The sequence below is a fragment of the Archocentrus centrarchus genome (assembly GCF_007364275.1).
Source record: "Archocentrus centrarchus isolate MPI-CPG fArcCen1 chromosome 18 unlocalized genomic scaffold, fArcCen1 scaffold_23_ctg1, whole genome shotgun sequence".
In the NCBI taxonomy this organism is placed as follows: Eukaryota; Metazoa; Chordata; class Actinopteri; order Cichliformes; family Cichlidae; genus Archocentrus; species Archocentrus centrarchus.
The window spans coordinates 8,081,503-8,101,952 of NW_022060145.1; the positions used below are offsets into that span (position 1 = coordinate 8,081,503).

Sequence of the window (20,450 nt, forward strand, 5' to 3'; positions counted from 1 at the left end):
TGCAAAATCTCAAACTCCAAAGTTCTGGTTCATACCCCCCAGGAATGTGAAAACACTACTGCGTTTCTTATGTCAATTACCATCAATCCTGTGAGAATACATGAGGTTTGGAGCACATACGCAATACTCCAAACATAGTTGTACTGAAGCAGCGTGTGCTTCATCGCTCTGTGCTCGTCGCTCTGTGGGAGCGATTTGTTGGTAAGGTGGAGGAGTTAACACTTCGACGAGCAAACAACAACAGAATATCCAAAAATACCTTTTGTGGTTTGCACTCTCTTAGTGTTTGGTTTGGTGTTTGGTACCCAGTATGAGTTCATCTGACTGGAGACTGAGCAACTTGCACTGTGTCACTTGATGAGAACTTGAAACCCACAGGGCCATAAGGGCTGTGTATAAGGATTTATAAAGCCACCAGCATCCATCTGCTGTTCTTTTTTTACTGGAAAAGACAACACACTAATTGTTCCTGTAAAATAATGACTCACCAAGAAGTTTTCCATCAGATCCCGAACCTGACTTACTTCCAGTCTTCTGTTCAGCTCACAGGCATGTTGTTTTTGTTGTTTCTTCTGACAGATTTTAGAAGGCATCTGGAATCAGAGAGCAAGGCTTGTGGTCCTGTGGGAAGAGTGCCGCAGTGGAGGGATCCGTGCCATAAAGGAAGCACCCAGCTGCGGCATTTGCCAGCAAAACACTGAGCACTGAACTTATCTGGGACCTTCGGCAGCGGGCGGTAAGAGGAGGAGGAGGCCATGTTGACCGCACGCCTGCTAGTCCTCGCCAGCCTCTTCGCACCAGCCGCACTGGGTAGGTTGAGCTCATTAGAACAAGTGTTTGTGTCTGTGTGGATGTGCAGATGTAGGCGCAAACCGTGCCTCTTGCATTTCCTGATTGGCATGGTTTGCAGCTGTATCAGAATTTCATGCTTTCGCTATTTAAGTGCCAGATTCTGTCAGCCAACTGCAATAAAAGCCTCTGACTTTATGTCTGTCTCGTTTTCACCGTCTATGTAGCTCCTCTCACTAATTAGCAGTTATTTTTACTCCCTAAACTCCCTGAAACTTTTTTCCTACACTTTTCTTCTTTTGATTTTTCTGTCTGTGTTTTTTTTCTGTGATTTTTAATCTATTTTTAGATCTGTCCCTCTTACTCTTGGCTCTGTCTTTTGCTCTCCTGGCAATAGAAAAATGAACTGAAATTACTTTCAAAGAATCATTAACGCCGACTCGTCTTTGTGGCGTACGCTTAGGATTGTGAAATTTGCAAGAATTAAAATAAAAAAAAACAAAAAAAACAAGGGCTTCTTTTATCACTTCATGAATTAAGATCTTAAGATTAATTTGCAAGGTCTTTCTTTTACCGCGTCTCTGTGAACAGAAACCACAGTGTTTCCCTTTGGCCTTCTGTGGATTGTTTCAGAGGCAAAGTAAATGAAGTCATTTAAATTCAGATTAAAAGTAGTCAGTGGTGGTGGTCTGGTAGCTCGGGGTGTGGATGCAGCTTGGGTTTAGATGTAGGGAGTGGCGGGGAGAGTGGGGCAATGGCCCATAAAAATGTTAATTTAATATGGCGAAAACCATTAATGGGAGATTTGAGGCTAATTGAATTGTTTTTGTGCTGTGATATCTGTAGACCGGGGAGGTGGGTGCGCTTCTTTGTTTTTTCCTTAACACTGAGAAGAAACTCTGAAGAAGGTCAGGGGGCCAACGATGTGTTACAGGTTCCATCCGTCTTTAGAGAGCTCCATTGAGTAAAGATTTAGACATTATGAGGTAGTCGAACTGGAAATGAAAATTCATTTTTGCAAAGAAAGGACTATTTATAAAGCTGTCTCGACTCCCTCTTTTGAGTAATGCGAGGTGAACTCGGCGCTGTGCGGGAAAGAGCTGTTGATGACTGCCACTATTGAAAATCTAGAGGGAAAGAGCACTAATGATGGCGAGCTAGGCTTCCCTTTTCCCCAGTGGACCACAGTTAGCCTAGCGTCGTGGCTTCTGTTTTTTGGGGTGAAATACGAACTCGTCAGCACAGTGGCACCTCGCAAATGTGTAGTGGCACTTGGTTTAAATAATTGGTGATAACAGCTGATAGCCAGCAAAACATGAGCTTGTTCGGGGGAGGGGGGGGTAACATATTCCTGAGAGCTGTTTTACAGCTGGTAACACTGTTATAATGGGAAACACCTGATCATAAGCGTGAAGTTTGCACAATACGTCCAAAAAAACATGATTTTTTTTTCATTTAGCTTCATGTGAGAATTCAAATTGTGGTCCACTTTCAAGTAGCAATACTGCCTTAATATCTTAAAATAACTAGGTGAGAGGTAGATGCATAAAAATTACTCATGCCACACACACAGAGTTCATTTTTAGTAGCCTCAAATATTTATTGGTGAGGGCTGTTAAACATCATAAAGAAATAAAAAAAAAAAATATATATATATATATGAAATGCATGAACAGCAAGAGCCATCTCCTCCTTATAATAAAACTTGTTCTCTATTATATCAGAGTAGATTTAGGTAAATTAAATTACAGTAGTAGCATGAAACTTAGTAACCTCATTTCTGATTCAGGCCTCACCGTAAAATGTCAAAGCACTCACACTAACACCTAACACTGCTATGCGCAGCACAAAGGTACTCACATATCCACATACAAGCAGCCATATTAAGAGCAGACACTCTGTGTGTGTGGTCAGTGTTATTAGTACTTTTGACCTTTCATTTGATTAGCATTGACTGCAAAGTGCTGCTTTAAACAGATATGCCTATCAGGCCGTATGGAAGCACCTTTAGGGCTATCGGTGTGAAATTCTGCCTCTGTCTAAATCGGCTGATTTTTAACTGCCGTTAATTTTCTTAAAGCTGCAGTCCCCTAACTGGAGGCATCTGTTCTTTTTCAGCATTTGCACGTGGCTTCATCAGAAAGATGCATAATGATGGTCCACCGGTTGGACAAACATCTGTAGGATAACACAGTCACAGCCCATTAGAAAGTGTCCCTGGGGATGGAAGTGAAGTGGTTGAAATAAGGCAGACATCCGAGAAATGTGGCTGAAATCTGTCAGCTGGAGACACCCTGTGACGCTCAGTTTATGTAAAGGAAGTAAGGTCTGCTTTTGCATGTTTTAGCCCCACCATAAATCCAGTATACTTCATATTTATGCAGTGTGATTTTTGTCCCCAAACATAACACGACTGCATTCCCCCCAAACTGCATTTAGTTTATGTCAGTATGGGGGTGAATAGAAATGCAGAAAAGTGCATTCATCAGTTTTAAAATCTGTTTGCAACCATTTGGAAAATGGTCAGCTGCAGGGCTGGCATGATTTCTCATAAATGGGCTGAACCATGCGAAAACACCTTCACAGTCCTTTAAATCAATCATTCTGCTCCCTCTGTAATCAACCTCTCCCTCATCGCGAAGGAATAGGTGACATCAAATTCATAAACCACTGATTCCATAAGGTGCAAAAACACCCACGTAGGAGGATTTCGTACCAGATTTAGTCGCTGACACCTAGCAAATAATTTGACATGTTCATCAAGAACAATCATTTAATACTCAGCCTCAGCCTGATGCTATAAGCAGACATGGCCAGATGTTGCCAGTGAACTGTTTTGCAGCTGGGGAAGCTTGAGAGGGAATATTCACCACAATGTCATTGTGCGTGTTTCACCCTGAGAGTGTTGGAAATGTGTGCTCTGGGGGATGCTGGCCTACTTTGGCATCTATATTCCCTTTTGTCTGAAAGTCAGGCACGCACGCACGCACACGGCTGACTAGCGTCAAGCAAAAGAAACTAGCACTGTTCCTGCTGACACACACATGCCAAGTTGCACTTTTAATAATCAGAGTACACATGCACACAGATGCATTTGCCACTTAGGGTAAGAGGCTGCAGTAGAAGCTGAACAGTGCCCTTTCTTGTCTTTATTTTCTTTTTGTATGTCAGCACATACCACACTGTCTACCACTTTGCTGTTGAACAGAATGAGGAATATTTCTGGACAAGCGTCAGATAAAAAAAAAATAAAAAAAATAAAAATGTCAGCGAGAGAATGCAGCTTAAGGAGTGATAAGGATGCGCGGCTGTTTGCGTGTGGGTGGTGCTCTTGTTTGTTTGTGTGCTTGTATATGCGCTTCCCTCTGATCTCTCTGAGTGCCAGCGTGGCTATGAAGACTTGCGAGATTAATAAAAAGTTCCATCACAGATGCTGTCACCGGCTTGAAAAATAGGTGGAACGCAACCCTTGACGTTGTTTTGGTGAGATCGACTAACAAAGGAAAAGCAATGTCCCAAACGCTCGAGCCATGCCTGAGCGGCACATTAATCATGTGTTTCTGTGCATGTAAAAATCCTCTAGGATGAATTTTAGATTCATTCCGCTTAATACTGCCCCGTGGAATCAGAGACATCGCCGATTTGTAATGGATGACGGCTCAAGAAACAAATTTAGAGGACGAAAAGCATGAAGTTTGACGCTTGTTTTTTTGTTTTTGTTTTTTCCTACGGTCAGATACAAGTGCATGCATCAAACGTGGAAGCAGATATCATCCTCCTGGGTGAGGAGGGGTTGGTAGGTAATGAGGGATGGATGAGACAGATGCGTGCGTGCCACATCTGTTCAGCGTTTGTGTGCACTAGTAGGTTTTTGCATCTCACAGAACAATGTCAGGTAAATAGCAGTAATGCAAATGAACATATTACAAGGTCCATTTTGCCTGGTCATGCATATCTGCATTCTCCAGCAGGCCTCAAACAAAGCTGCGTCTTACAAACACACCTCTCTTTCTCACATTCAGGTACCGGCATTAATATGCTAAGGTTAGCTGTGTCTAACCAAACAAGAGCATTAAACTCTGACGTCAGGCTCACTGTTCCCGTACCCGATCCACTTAATTAATCTTCTACTGCCAGGGCACTGACTCCATCCGCCAAGGCATCCCTGGATTTGCCTAATTTGCTTAATTAATTAAACAAATGATTTATTTGAGCTCATATTTCACAGCGGCAGAAAGTTCTTTGTAGAGCCTACTGAGGCATGTACTGTTGTGTTGTGACGGCAAGATGCCTCTTGAAGCGTTGCAAATAAGTGGGCTTTGGAGTGGGTGGATGTCAATCATTCATTTGCACCAGCATAATGTACATGCACATACAGCACTTCAGGACAAGGATGAATTATATATGCATTAGATGGGAAAAAAAAAGCAAAAAACTAAACTTTATTTAGACTGGCATTGTTACGCTTTGGTAAGAGTAAATAGAATAAGAGTTCAATGACTGTAGGTTTTGTACAGCAATGTCTTCACTGACAAGACAGCTTGGCTTACATATTTTGAAGTGTAGCATGAGTGGGTGGGGAACAATTTAAAGTTATACAAGTGGGCCAAGAACATTGTGAATACTTTGTGCAGTGCTCTGCACTGCCTACCAGCTTAAGCTACAATCAGTAAGATGCTGTATAGCAAGGTGCTTAACAGTGACCGCACTGGTCAAATAATGGATTCCGGTCTAAGGCAGGTGTCAGGCTTTGCACAGATGTGAAAAAGCAATCAAAACAAACATGTCTTTCCATTATTTAAAAGTTCAGGTCAAGCCAGTATTCAGTTCTTTTGAGTTCATGGAAAGTGTGCTACGCCCATTCCTATTATCTACCATGTATTTTGCATAGCATATCCGGTTTCGGTTTATTGGTTTGCATTACTATGTCTGTTTAATAAGAAGTGTATATTTTGCATGACTGGGTATATTCCACATGCAATGTGTATTCATGATATTGCCAAAAGTATTCACTCATCCATCCAAATCATTGAATTCAGGTGTTCCAATCACTTCCATGGCCACAGGAGTATAAAATTAAGCACTTAGGCATGCAGACTGCTTCTTCAAACATTTGTGAAAGAATGGGTCGCTCTCAGGAGCTCAGTGAGGCGTGGTACTGTGATAGGATACCACCTGTGCAACAAGTTCAGTCGTGAAATTCCCTCACTAGTAAATATTCCACAGTGTTAGTGGTGTTATAACAAAGAGTAAGTAATTGGGAACCACAGCAACTCAGCTGTGAAGTGGTAGGGCATTTGAAATCACAGAGTGGAGTCAGCAGATTCTGAGGTGCATAGTGCACAGAGGTCACCAACTTTCTGCAGAGTCAATCGCTACAGACCTCCAAACTTCATGTGGCCTTCAGATTAATTCAAGAACAGTGTGTAGAGAGCTTCATGGAATGGGTTTCCATGGCTGAGCAGCTGCATCCAAGGTTTACATCACCAGTGAAAGGAACTCCTAATGCTTCAGCATACCAAGACAAACTGTGGGAACAGTTTGGGGATGGATCCTTCCTGTTCCAACATGACTGCACACCAGTGCCCAAAGCAGGTCCATAAAGACATGGATGAGTGAGTTTGGTGTGGAAGAACACCTTTGTGATGAATTAGAGCCGAGACTGCGAGTCAGGCCTTCTCCTCCAACATCAGTGTCTGACCTCACAAATGTACTTCTAGAAGAATGGTCAAAAATTCCCATAAACACTCCTAAACCTTGTAGAAAGCTTTCCCAGAAGAGTTGAAGCTGTTATAGCTGCAAAGGGTGGGCCAACGTCATAATAAACCTTCTGGATTAAGAATGGGAGGTCACACAAGTTCATATGTGTGTGAAGGCCAGACGAGCAAATACTTTTGGCAATATAGAATTTCATTTAATTTACTTTACATGTACTATTTTTAGAGTCCACAGCCACATCGACTGCACTGAAGTTGGGCATAGACAAGGGCCCTGGCACTTTTTTTTCTTTATCAGTGCTGTAGGTAGTTGGGGCAGTGTGTGGACCGAATAGGGTTGTCAAAAAAATTGATACCCAGATACCAATTGGATTAGATACTCATATGCCACAATATTAATCCCAACACTGCCATCTTCACCTCATCCAGCTGACACACAACTTTACACAGCACTGCTGTAAACAGGCAGCCAGCTGAGAAAAGGCTACCAGCAATTAGACAGGAACAGTGGCAGCCTACCTAACCAACTCTATTTGGCTGGCAATGAAAATAGGGTACCGTGTCACCTGAAGCGCAGTAAATAAAGAGGGCTGTAGCTGAATACATTTGCACAAAGCAGTATTGTTCTAATCTTTATTTTTTAAATTTATGCCCTTTAATTTAGTCATTTTTTTCTCCCCGTGGTATCAAAAATAGTCTTGATTATCAAGTATTTTTCTGGGTATCGGTATCAAGTTTGAAATTCTAATATTGTGACATCCCTTACACTTGTTAACTTTTCTTAGTTTTGCATCCTTAATTTCCAAAGTAGCCTGAAGCAAAATGGAAATAACGCCAGTTAGTTTAACAGAATTAATACAAATACTGAAGTATTTGTTGACCTGATGATGCAAGTAGACATACACTCAGACAATCCTCGCAGTTATCACAATTAATCATGATGGGGTCGTGAACCAAAATTCACACTACAAGAAACTCACTAAATACTTCACTGAAACCCACAGATATCAGCCGTGTGGTGGAGAGAAATGGATCACGAAAGTCTTCGGTATTCATTCTGAGGGGACCTTGAACGTCATTGCAAGATTTCATAAAAATTCATTTATTTGTTGAGATGCTTAAGCGTGGATCAAGCTGCCTGACATTTCCATCCCCTCAACCACAATAAAAACCTTTATTTCCAAATTCATTTGTATTTTTTTTTTTTCTTAGGGCATAGTGCTACTTGTTCAAAACTGTATGCCTCATTCACTCTGGATGAGGCGTGCACATGAGAGCATGGCTTTGAAAATATACATAAAACATCCCCCACAAAAGGATCCTTGAATGTAGAATGAAGCCCTGCGCACACTGGGTTAAAAAAAAAAAAAAGCCTGGGGTAGTCAAAAAAGTACCACTTAACATTTGTCAGTGGTGCACGGTACCTATGCTTGATCTCTGCTGGCTTCAAAATATAGAACCATACGTACTTGTTAAGATAATTGCTTTGTATTGAGGGTAGCCTTGACTTGAAAAGCAGAGATTTTAATCAAATCAGAAAGAAATAGATGTAATTATTATTATATTTTTTTTAAACTCAGTGTTATAGTAAAAGTTGCACTGCTTTGAAAATGTTTTTTTATGATATACTTTAAAATGCCTCCGGTTTAATACATTAACAGATTTTTTTTATTTATTTATTTTTAAATTTGCATCTCTATTTCATAGGAATGAATTATTTTTTCCCAATAAACCCCACAAGACTTACTAAAAACAAACAATATGCATATTTGGAAAAATAAAATCTTATGCCTACCCTAAGGATGGCTTCCACAGCTGTCATTTGAGTGCCAGCTTCTTTCATAGCGCCATTCTGAACGCAAAGTTTTCATTTTTAAGACGGCGTCGCTTTGTTAGAACATGCTGCATTATTTGAATGCAAGTTTTTCTATGAGATTAAAATATTGCATTGTCGAAAGACTCCTTCCTCTTTGGATTTTCCTTTTGTTTAATTCCTCACATCCGTGTGATATATTTTGTGTGGCGTTTGGCATCAAACATCCGCTTCTCTTTTTATGTCCTTCTGTAATGAGTGAAAAATCAATACCTGCTTGATATGGGGGAATAAAAAAAAATGGCCTTTGCCGCCTGTGGCATCCTTAGTGACGGCTTGACATTGCCAAATTGCTGTCAGAACTTGCAACCCAAGAGGAATGAATGACAGTAACATTAAGAATGGCAGAGTGGGGTTAAATACCTCTGCATGTTTTATAGGTGTCTGTGCTAGGACCTGTGTATATCTTCCAAATAAATGAATTAGAATCTCAACTCACTCAACCCACTTGTACAAGCATAATTTGTTAAGCACCAAATGATGCCATTTAAAGTGGACTTGGAGCCGGCCGAATGGTGTTTAATGAGGACAGATATTGACAGCAAGGTCAAGTGGCAGTAGATGTTAGTTTACATTAGACTGCATAATGTGTGTGTGTGTGTGTGTGTGCATAGTGCATGTGTATGTTTTTTAGTGTGGGGAAGGCTGGAGGGAGAATTGCAAAGTAACCCCGTGGCCCAGCCGGCACTGCAAAAATGGTGGGTGTACAGTACCACAGGGTTTCCCACATTGCGTAACAGCAGGGGTCAGGGAGTCATTTAGGGTGTGGGTGGAATGTGAGGAGCAGGAAGGGCAAACAGAAACCAAGCAGAGAGCCAACGCGCTGAGCTATGCTTTATTCAATTTGGGAAATGAATTACCTTTTTTTTGGGGGGGGGATCCATACAGGAAACATGCTTTATTTCCATTGTTATGAAATGAATGTTCATATGAGAGATATGGGATTTGCATTCTGATGGCACATCAGGTGTAGTCAGTGACGGACTTTGCATGTGTGATTACATGTAGTGATATTAGGACACTGCAGTGCTGTATATGCTAATCTTTCAGCTTGGAAGGATCCCCCACACCCCCAGCGCTCTTTCCACCATAAGGCTTTAACAATCACGGATGAGAGTATGATGATGGTGTCGAGACTCCGTGTCCCAACCACCCACATAATGAATTGCTGCTGCAGCACTGCATGATTTAAACATGCCTCGAGGCACACTGTACGCATTTTGCTAATTACTCAGATTACAATCTGTCATTCCAAAGCACATGTTGCTAATAGCATGAGCTGATATTTGCGTAGATGTGTGTATATGTGGGGGGTGGGGGGGCTGGGATATTTCCATCTTAATATCTGCCTGTTTATTGGTTTGCGTTTATCTCTCTAAATTTGAAGCTTAAAAAAATGAGATTACGATTTGATTCAACACAACTGGGATTTGGTATTTTTTACCTTCTTAAAATGCAAAATTTTGATTAAAATAAGTAAACAGTCTTCTGATAGAGATAAGGCTTGTGGGCCACCCTGTATGGGCTTCAATGGCAATGAGCAACATTTTGAATCAATCCTCAGACTTACCGCCACCACCACCACCGCAGCTGCTGCCCAGCTATTAGCTAGCCAGCTAGCTTGCTTGTATGCCTGTCTTTCACATTAAGGACGCGACTGATCAAGCTGCAGTGTTTTGGCACTGCTCTGTAACATTGAGGTCTTATTTCAGTGGAACATGCCGCTTAAAGGTCACAGCAGCAAATTTTAAGAAGTGCTTTATTCTGCTGGCCCAGCCGAGAGACATTTGCACGTTCAGTTGATAAAGAAATTAGCATAACGGCTCCCTGTAGCCACAACAAGAAAACAGCCTTGCAAATGTACAGTACAGTGCAATGAGAGCATCTTAATTTGCACATTATCAGTAAATCTTTTGCTGCATGTGGGATTGCTGCTGTTGTCGAGCCTTCTAGGAGCAATTGAGGGCATTAGACAAATGCAAGAGGAAAATACAGGTGCTTTCCTTTGTGGGACTCAGAGGACGGGTGAAGCGATACCTCTTTTATTTGACCAACAAAGGGAATAATTGGAAAACAAAAGGGGTAAAGGATTAATCAGCCTCTGTTCCTTTTGATCTCCTTTCCTTCTCTTATGCGGCACTTGAGCTAACAGGGTGAATTTTAATGTATTCATACACAAACAAAGATGCAATGCCATTTTGCCTCAAACTAAAGTTCACCAGGGATGCGGCAGGCCAATTACAGGCAAAGTAGCACGGGACCCTGCTCTCTCTTCCCTCAGCTTTATCATTGAATAAACCAACCGTGCACAGTGGCTGGTGATTTTGCCCCAGCGAATCAATATTTAGTATTGTAAAGTCTGCATTTAGAGCAAAAGCGTAGGATGGGGGGGGATCAAATGATACCGTGGCACAGATTAGCTCATGAGACCTTGAGAAGAACAGAGAGGGGTATGAAGCGATAGGGAGTTAGTCGTGTGGGGGTGGGGAGGGCGATACCAGAGATGGCCTTCAGTATGGCCCAGTGGCCTTGTAGAGGAATTCAATACACCCATTGACAAAAGAAGGCTTCCATTGTAGAGGAACCCAGCCTCCTTTGGGAAGCTGGTCCATTTCCTTATTAATTGTGCTCTCATTAAAATAAAAGGAAGGAGAGAGGGGAAAGGATAGCCCGAGAGTAATGGTAGCTCTTCACTGTGACCTCCTTGTTTGGAAGGATGCCAGGGTCAAGTAGTTTACAGTTCCAGTGCTTTGCACTGGGTGGAAAATACAGTGTAGTTTATGCGTTTTATGTACTGCATGAGCAGTACACACAGATATGCGCACACGCACACGCACACACACACACACACACACACACACACACACACACACACACACACACACACACACACACACACACACACACACACACACACACACACTCCCTCGTTTTATCATCTTTCTCTCAAACCCTCCCACACAGAAGGACACAAATCTTCCTTAGTGCTTCCCTCCCGCCGCATCCTCTGCAGATGTACAGTATCAAGGCTCAAGAGGTCACAGTTTGCCCTCAGTCTCACACCACAGCTGTTACCCATGGGAGGAGACGTCAGTTTGGGCCATGGATCACTGATATCCTGACCGAACAGACTCCCCGAGGTAGCCCTTGACTCTCTGCTCAAAGTATAATTCCAGTTTATTGCAAAGCAGGTCATATTTTTAGTAGATTTATCAGTTATGATAACACTGCTCCAGCCAAATTAAATGCTGAGATCTGGGACTGCAACAAGTCATAGGAAAAAAAGCCCACAAGCAATCAGGCAGTCTGAAAGCTTAATATGCTTGTGGATTATTAAAAGTGCTTTATTTAGACAGAAAAATGAAAGTGAGAACATCTGAAATGCTTGTAATAGCCCCTCTTTATGTAATAATCGGTATATAGAAGGTTACAGAGACAGACCAAGAGGAAGGTCTGTGACCTGTTTTGGACACTTTAGGGAAAAAATCCTAACACCGGCCTTCTGATCCAAATAAATCTGATCTCTCACTGTGTTTAAAACCTCTTTGATCATCTGGCTTCTTCTGGCTCTCACACCACTGGACAAGCTGTCCTTTATCACATGTATAGCAGGAGAGACTCGGCATCAGCTGCATTCACATTACTGGAAATTGTTTGGTGCTATCTGGGTAGAGTATGCAAAAGCCAGTGCACCGTGAATTCACCGGAGCTTCACTGTGCAGTCGAACTTCACACAGACTTTGTACTCGGGAGCTGGCAGGACTTTTGAAAATATCCATTCCAGCTGCGTGGGATGTTTGAATTCTCGAAGGCACTTATCAGGTAAATGTCGAGGAAGTTTTTCAGGGCCGCATTGCTTGTGTTGAAACAGCATAAGATAATTGAAAACATCAAGCTGCAGTGGACACCTAGTGTAGAGAGTGACGTGAGAAGCGGGATGATTGATTTAAAAAAAAGAAAAGAAAAAAGTCCTGCATCACACAGTGTTCCTATATGACACCAGAAAGCCCCAAGGACCAACTGGACCAATGGCGGATCTAAATGTGCTCATCCGTAAATTGCAGGCATCGCACGTTTTCAAGAAATTTTGACCAAAAAAAACCCAGGAAAGCAGCTCATTTAACTCGCGTCACATCATGTACTGCTTCTAGATTTAGATTTATTTAATGTTGTGTTCTGTGTCGTAATCTCCTTTAATTTGGAAGCAATATCCAAGCATTGCCTTTTTAAAAAAAATTCAGATATTCTACTGCTTTCTATTTTTGCCTTGATTATATTATATAATTGCACAATCTGCAACGGTTTGTCAACAAACTGTTTGAGCAAATTGCAGAAATGAATATGTTAAACACACCATAAATAAAAATAAATCAGAGAGTTTATCTTCTAAACATATTTGATGGATCCCCCCCCCCTCTCTCTGTTTTATCTCCATCCTTATGGGTCCTCAGCTTGTTGCAAGCTTTGTTTATACATCTGATAGCTCTCCAGTGTTAAGTGCAGTTTTTGCTTGTGTTCAGCCAGCCTGTCCGGTCATCTGTTGAATGTGTTACCCCACCGAGTCTGGTTTTAGATGTATTCTCAAGTGAGATGGAGAATACCATAGTGAAGATGTCTTTTTTTAAGGAGGTGAGGGCAGAGGGCAGGAGTCATAACTTTCACAGACATTTCCCTGTCCCTGCAACCCTACAAAAGACCAACTGTGTCAAATGAGAAAAATTGCAGGTGCACATTCCCCAGTGGTGCACTCCCTCTTGCCTCCCACTCTTCACACACATATTAGCACATGCAAGCACACACACACACACACGCGTGCGTGCACACACACAGGCTGGAAGAGGAAGGGGTGGGGGCTAGAAGGAGATCCTTTTTCAGTGCAATAATGCACTCCTTTCTCTGCTATGATATGGACTGAGGCAAGGGTTGAAACCGGAGAGGCAGAGTGAGCGATGTCACTCCACAGCAGGCGACGGCATCACAGGATACGGCGTGCCATTTTTATAGGCCCACTGCAGATGTTTCTCAGCTGCATGTTAGATCTGTGCATACAATAGGGGGTATTTTGTATTGAGGTCACGATGGAGATCACGGGGACCACCCTTTAACTGAGTGGCCTCCCATCTGACACATGACTCCTGTCATGAATGAGTCACATTAGGAAGCATGTATCTTTAGTGTTTTCCTTCAGAGCCCGGAGGATATGAAAAGACAATATCCACCCTAACTGAAGAATGTTAATTATTTATCGTACAGGCGCCATAGTTGCACCACAAGCAAATACAAGTAAAAATGAATAATATTAGTGTTTTCTTTTACTTTTATTTAGTTTAGCAGATATGTATTTTATAGAGCCTGAACGATATAGGATTTTATTTTAGACTAATATTTGGTGAGTTAGCAAGCTGAGATATCGGCCTATATAAATTTTTTTTTTCCTTCAGACAAAGAAAATGTAACTAGGTTTCCCTAACATTTGTCGTGTGTAGTTATTTATGAGTGCTTACTAAGAGAATACAACAGTGCAGTTAAAAAATAATCTTGTTTTAACGTGGTGGATTACTCATTTATGCTCTGTCCGACTCTGCCTGGTTATTGTGTTTGTGGTTTTCTAAACATATGTTGCCAACAGGGATGTTGCAGGGTGCCCTCTGCTGGACACATTATGCAACATCAACACTCATGTCGAAGGGTGTTTCTCATGTCTTGTCTTTACTTTTAAATTTTCATTTGTCGACCATTATAAATGCCGATACCAATATGATTGGCAAATGGCTAATATCGGCCTATATATCGACCTCGCCAATATATCGATTAGCCTCTAATATATTCTAATGTATTCTAATATATACTAATATATTCTTTTACCATTTCATGTAGCTCAGAACCAGGACATAAACCATGTACTTATTGTTTGTCCCATCAAGTCCTTATAAGTCCACAGATCTTTAAACATTCTGCTCAATTAATTCATATCCAGCACTTTTTCTGACAAAAAAGACATTTATTGCATTCAGCTATTTCCCAAGGTGTATAGTCTCACTAAAATGTCACGCCTACCCAATGCAGCTTTTAAATATGGATAAGCAGTGAAGCTGTTCATAATTGTGCAAAACCTTTTCCATTAAGTATTACATTCTAAAGTTTCCGTGACTTTTCTAAGATAGGTGAAAAAAAAAACTTTAAATTGTTTGCAGCAGTTCAGCCTAAAAATAATATATGCAACCAGTGAAGCTTCTGTTTCCCAGTAACAGGTTTACAGAGTAAATTAGTTGTTATTTGAGGTGCCATCCTTTGTCAGTGTGATATTGTAGCGCACATCACAGCTCCACACCTGCTTGTGTGAAGCCATGTATGGCGCGTTTTGCCCCAAATCGCACATTCCCTGCTATTTCATGCGTCGTACACTTATTGTCAGCTCTCAATATGCTACATGTTAAGAGATGTAGCCGGATGACTCGATGCGTGAGAGCCGCGTTCATGTTGCTTCATACATATTCAGAAGTCATTATCTCCGCACAATAACCCCATGTCTGATACCTGTCATTTTAAATGCAGAAGAAAAGACGATCAAAGGAGATCATCATAGCTGCGTGTCTCAGATGCAGCGTAGCCACCCAGGCTAATTGCGGCAGCAATGCCTTGATTGCATACATGAGGAATGAGATTACTTCTCACTCCGTGGGTGGTTAAGAAATCACTTTTTTTTTTTCCTTCGGCATTCATTTCCAACACTAGATTTTTTGGCTCCAACACCCCCACCTCCCTTACATTTTTATCTCACTTTTTTCCTTGTTACTTTTTCCCTTTGTTCACAAATCCACATGTTCCCTTTTCTTCCCTTCTGTCTCTTTTGCTTCTCCACTGGCATCACATCAGTGCAAACCATTTAGCTTTGCTTCAAGCTAGCACAGTCTGCCCTTAAGGCACCATGACCCAACTAAAAGAGACCTTCTTTCTACTAGAGATGTACAGTCTTGGTGGTGGTGGGGTGCTAAAATGTCCTCTGTGTGTGGCTTGCACTATCCTTCAGGACAAGCTGGTGCACTGTGAAGGGACTGACAAGACTGAATCAGCGCTACGCACTGCCAGTGGTGTTTTAGCCACGCACGAAGGAGGTGAAACAAAGCAAGCGGGGGGCCCGATTTAAAAATTGTCATCCTTGAACAGTGTCACATTCTTTAGGCGTGTGCACCAGATAGTAACAATCCCCAGGGAGAAACACCCATTGGATAATGTATTAAAATGGGCATATGCACACGTAAACACACTTGTACTGTACAAAGAATTAATGAATCACAAGGGAGGTAACAAAAGCAAGCCAGATGCAGTTAAGTACAGATACAGACAGCTTTTAATCTGCTGATGCCCTGCGGTATATCAAATTGTACCACCCTTTGGATTCTTACAGTATATAGGGCAAAAAAAAATAAACCCTACCCCCATCGCACCCACTTCCCCAGGTCAACTCACTGTTATCTGTGCTCATTCAAATACTTTAAAATATGCCTTTCTGAGATTTTATATGCCCACATATAAACATATAAACCAGTTTTATCATCCAGTCATTGTGTGAAAATAGAGCAAGAAACTAGGATTACTTTATGTAGTGTACGTGCAACTGGCGAAAAGGTGCATTTTATTATGAACGTGGCTCCACCTATACAAATATTGGGACAATAGGAAGTAAGTCTCTGTTAAACTACAAACATAACAGATGCATATGCATGAAATTACATTTTAATTTTGTCATTTAAATAATTTCTTGTCCTTCATTATGTGCGTAAACATTAGAGCACCCAACTTTAATTGGTATTAATTCATGCTTTTTGCCCTCGGATATTACACCGCAGTGTAAAAATAAATAAATAAAATACTCGCAGAAGTGTGAGAACGAGAAATGGCTTAGGTTTATTTCCAAACGTGCCCGAAAACAAATCACTGCAATGCAATTCAGAGCCGGGTCCTTGTATGAGGATGCTTTTGATAAAACAGAATGCAAACAAGTTCATGCACGAAGGCTGTTAGAGCGCGCTTCAGTTCGCTGGATTTGCCTTCAGATGGCAAGAAATTGAAAAAAATGCTCGTCCCAGCTTCCCACAAATTCCAAATAAGGGCAAAATTTTCATACCGCCTTAATGACTCGCACAAAAGGGAAATTACATCAACAGCCAATATGCTGTTTTATGTAAATACTTTACTCTCTTGCTTCTTTCCAGCTCAAATATACATTTGTCTCTGCAAGCTCCGACAAATTACTAACCGCTGTATGAACAGTAGATAAGGCTGTGTGTGTGTGTGTGTGTGTGTGTGGTGGGGGGGTCATTGTTGTTTATTGTAATGCTGTGTAAACTGTTCGGGATCAACTCAAGTCACTCTTTTTGCCTTGCTATGACCATGATCAACTGATAATAATAATAATAATAATTAAAAAAAAACCTGCATTAAGCCAAAGCAGAAAGTTATTATCAGTTTTGTTGTGACAGCTGGCGTTATGCTAACCTGGTGGCCACTATGTTAGTGCTGGAGTTCAGCTCCATTTGCTTGCAGTATTGCACTATTAATACAGCTATAATAAGCAGAGCCCCAGGGATCCATTCAGACAGTGATATTGCCTGGTCTCCTATTCATTACAAGAGAACACATTTTCTGCTATTCTGTCATCGGTTGGTGCTATATTTTATGTGAAAGGACCTTCTACAATACTGTGGGTTGCTATGGAAATGAGTGAAGTGCACTGAGGTGTTCAAATGAATGGTCCTGCCTTAAATTAAGCAAGAGAAATTCAAGTACCCTTTAAACCAGCGTGTGTATGTTGCGATTATAGATTTGAAGAAACAACAAGGAAAAAAGAGGTAATTTGGGATTCAAGAGCAAAACTTACTTTATAGTTCTTGTAAAATACATTTAAAAAATTGTGTGTGTGTGTGTGTATATATATATCTATATATCTATATATATATATATGCTTTTGTTTGCCATTAGTTGATGCATGTTTACAGACTGATTACAATATTCATATTCAAGCTTTAGCACAGACAGGCTGTTTGTACAGTTAATGACACAGTAAAAGTTGCTGCCTTATTCACAAGGGGTCGCCACAGCAGGTAGCTCCATTTGGCAGATTTTTTATGCTGGATGCTCTTCCTGATGCAACCCCTGAGGGATTTTTGTCTCCTCCTGGGATCAAACTGGGGATCTTTCACTTATTAGGCGAATGTGTTAACCGCTACACAATTAACTACACTGTGAGCCATATTACTTACTGGAGAATAGCATTGAAAAGAAACCAAAATGTGTTAACACCACAAACATAGTTCAATAAGGAAAGATCATTAGGAGGTATTGAATGTGATTTATTGATAAGGAATACAATTAGCTATTTGGCGATTAGACTCCGATGACCTATCGTAGCAGAACGGAATCCCAGCGGAGATAGAAATTAGGGCAGGACCCTCCTGGAGTCTAGATGCTGGTGGTGATGAAGGTTTGGAAAGAGCTCTGAGAGACTTGGGTGGCAGAGATGTGGAGGATGACAGACGATATTTAAAGTACACTGAGCAGAGGCTAGTGATTGCTTGGTAACTACTAGACTCTAGAGAAAAATGTGTATACCCCAACTAGTTGGTGAGTGGTTGCACCGAAAACCCCCTTGTGATTATTTTGGTCACCAGGAGATTGACAGACACCGAGTTGTCTGTCACCAAACGCTCGCTAAGCAGTAGTGAAACTGTGCAGAGTGCGACGTGCCCCAGAAACAGAGACCACTGCCTTCAAAGTAAAAGTCGCACCTTTTAAAATTTGTTGATTTCAGTCACTGACTGCTTTTCCTCACGCCTGTGTGACTGAGGCCTCAGGCTTAGAAAAAGCTTGTGGTTTGGGGTAAGATACAAAGGTTACCACGACTTCTAGAGCTTTGTTTTCTCGGTTGGCAGACAAAAGACATGCTTCTGACACTTCTATTGAAATACATCACAAACAAATTTTTGCCTGAAAAAAACATGACAGTTCGTGTCCGTGAACACAGAAAAACAGACAACAGTTTTTTCATGACTTTCTCACATCTTGTTATGAGCCCATCATTTCATTCTAAAGGGTTGCTCCTTCACCATACCACAACTTCAAGAATGTATTGCCTCGTCGTAGATTGTAATGCCTAACAGTATAGTTAAAAAATAAGATAACCTGGCTTCTTTAGTCCTCTTAAGAAAATGATATAGCTTAAAATATACTCCTCCGTAAGAACAGATGTTTTGGATGTGCCTGTGGAAACAAAACATTTTATATAATCCTTGTAGTGGCTGGAAGTGAAAGTGGTGACACTCATTACTGTGTATGTCACTGGGAATTATATTACCTTCAGTTTATAGTAGCACCAACTGTGTGCACTGTGGGGGAAAAAAAAGGATTTTAAAATGCAGCTACATTAGTTAAGGGCTGTTATAAACAGGGGTTTTAAGAAAAGCACATTTGCAAAACGAAGAAAAACTGCTGCACCGCTCGCGTTTGCATTTTTTTTTCCTTGTCTGAACCACCTTTGCCTGGGAAGTTAGCAAGGTTGCTCTGCAGTTTGTCTCAGTTCGCAGTGCTAAACTTTGCTAAGCTGTTGCCTCCAGTACGCTGCTGGGCAATTCCATCTGATGATATGCAGTAAAAGAGGAGTGAGGGAAAGACCTCTTTCCGTGCACACAAGACAAAAATCAGACTGTTGTTTCTTTTCTTTGACCTCAATTACTACGGGGGCATGTGTTGCTATGGGGGCATGCTGAGTCATGTCTGCTCTGGGAGGTGTGTGAGTGTGTCCTATGTGCTTGTGTGACAGGGATTGTGTTCATTTAAGACTAGGAAGCAGTGTACAGTAGGTGGGGGCCAAGGTGCATTAGTCTTGGCTGAGATGTTCCCTTGAGTGATGCTGACACATCTGGGAACATCACGGGAAGGACGGAGAATTAGGAGAGGAAAGAAGAGGAAATAGCAAAACGATGTCAGAGGCGAGATGAACAAAGCCAGGCTCGCTGGCATGAACTGCTGCCGTGGGTGCAGCCCTCTCTTCAGGCTCACCTCTGAGTTGGACTGCCTGATAAAAGACCACTACTGAGAAAAAGCAGGGCACATACCTCTACTTTATTTACAAGTAGGAAAGGGAAATTGTGAAGAATTTGTAGTAGTAGGGCTGCACTATTATCGCCAAAATGATAATCACTATTATTTGTCATCATTATTCACTGATTTTCGAGGCAAAAATGTTTTTATTGGCCTGTCATGTAAACAGAACTTCTCGACATCCCTGCAAATCTTTGCATGAAAATACAATTAGTCCTCATTATTCACCTAAATAAAAAAAAGCTTAAAAAAAAGACATAACACAGAATTAAATTAACAGGGCGCTGCTTTCACCTTTGCATTGTGCCCCGTTGCTGTTAATTAATCTTTATAAGTTAATCAGACAGTATAAAGTCTTTGACTCCATTCATTCTGCCTGCATGATGGATGTGAATAAAACTCACAGCAATGCACTCGACAGCTGTGAGATCCCTCTCTATGTCCCCTGTGACCTTTTGCATACAGCGCAGGTTTTGTCACTTTGGAAAAATAGATGCGTGAGGGGAAAACACATCTTTTGTCCAGTATGGTGACTGTTTTCCTGAAACACTCAATTCTCAACGTATCTGTTGGACACATATTTTTGGTTGGCGATTTCAGTGCGTCTTTGCGGGCTGGATGGGCACGCTGACGTGCTTTACAGGCTTGTTTTTTTTGGACGTCTGAGTTGGTATTGTTATAATGCATGGTTTTTCTTGGCCTTCATGCATTAATTACACTGTAGTTGGTGTATTTTCAGGTGATTGCTTTGTTGTGGGGCAGCATGGTGCGCGGTGGTTAGCACTGTTGCCTCACAGCATAAAGGTCTGGGTTCGAATCCACGTTGGGTGGGGCCTTTCTGCATGGAGTTTGCATGTTTGTTGTGTGGGTTTTCTCCGGGTACTCTGGTTTCCTCCCACAGTCCAAAGACATGTACTTAGTGTGTTTAGATTAACTGGTGATCTAAATTGCCCAATGGCTGCTTTGTTATG

The 20,450-nt window shown here is 41.4% G+C and overlaps 1 protein-coding gene across 1 annotated transcript in view; it reads left to right on the top strand.

Annotated features, from left to right (window-relative positions):
* The first annotated feature begins 3,019 nt into the window (after positions 1-3,019).
* Positions 3,020-20,450, top strand: part of LOC115775111 (adhesion G protein-coupled receptor L3) — a 194,806-nt gene continuing 177,375 nt past the window's right edge. The window contains exon 1 of the mRNA XM_030722616.1: positions 3,020-3,110. Within this exon, the coding sequence (XP_030578476.1) occupies positions 3,053-3,110 (58 nt within the window). The 5' untranslated portion in view covers positions 3,020-3,052. The remainder of the gene's footprint in view (positions 3,111-20,450) is intronic.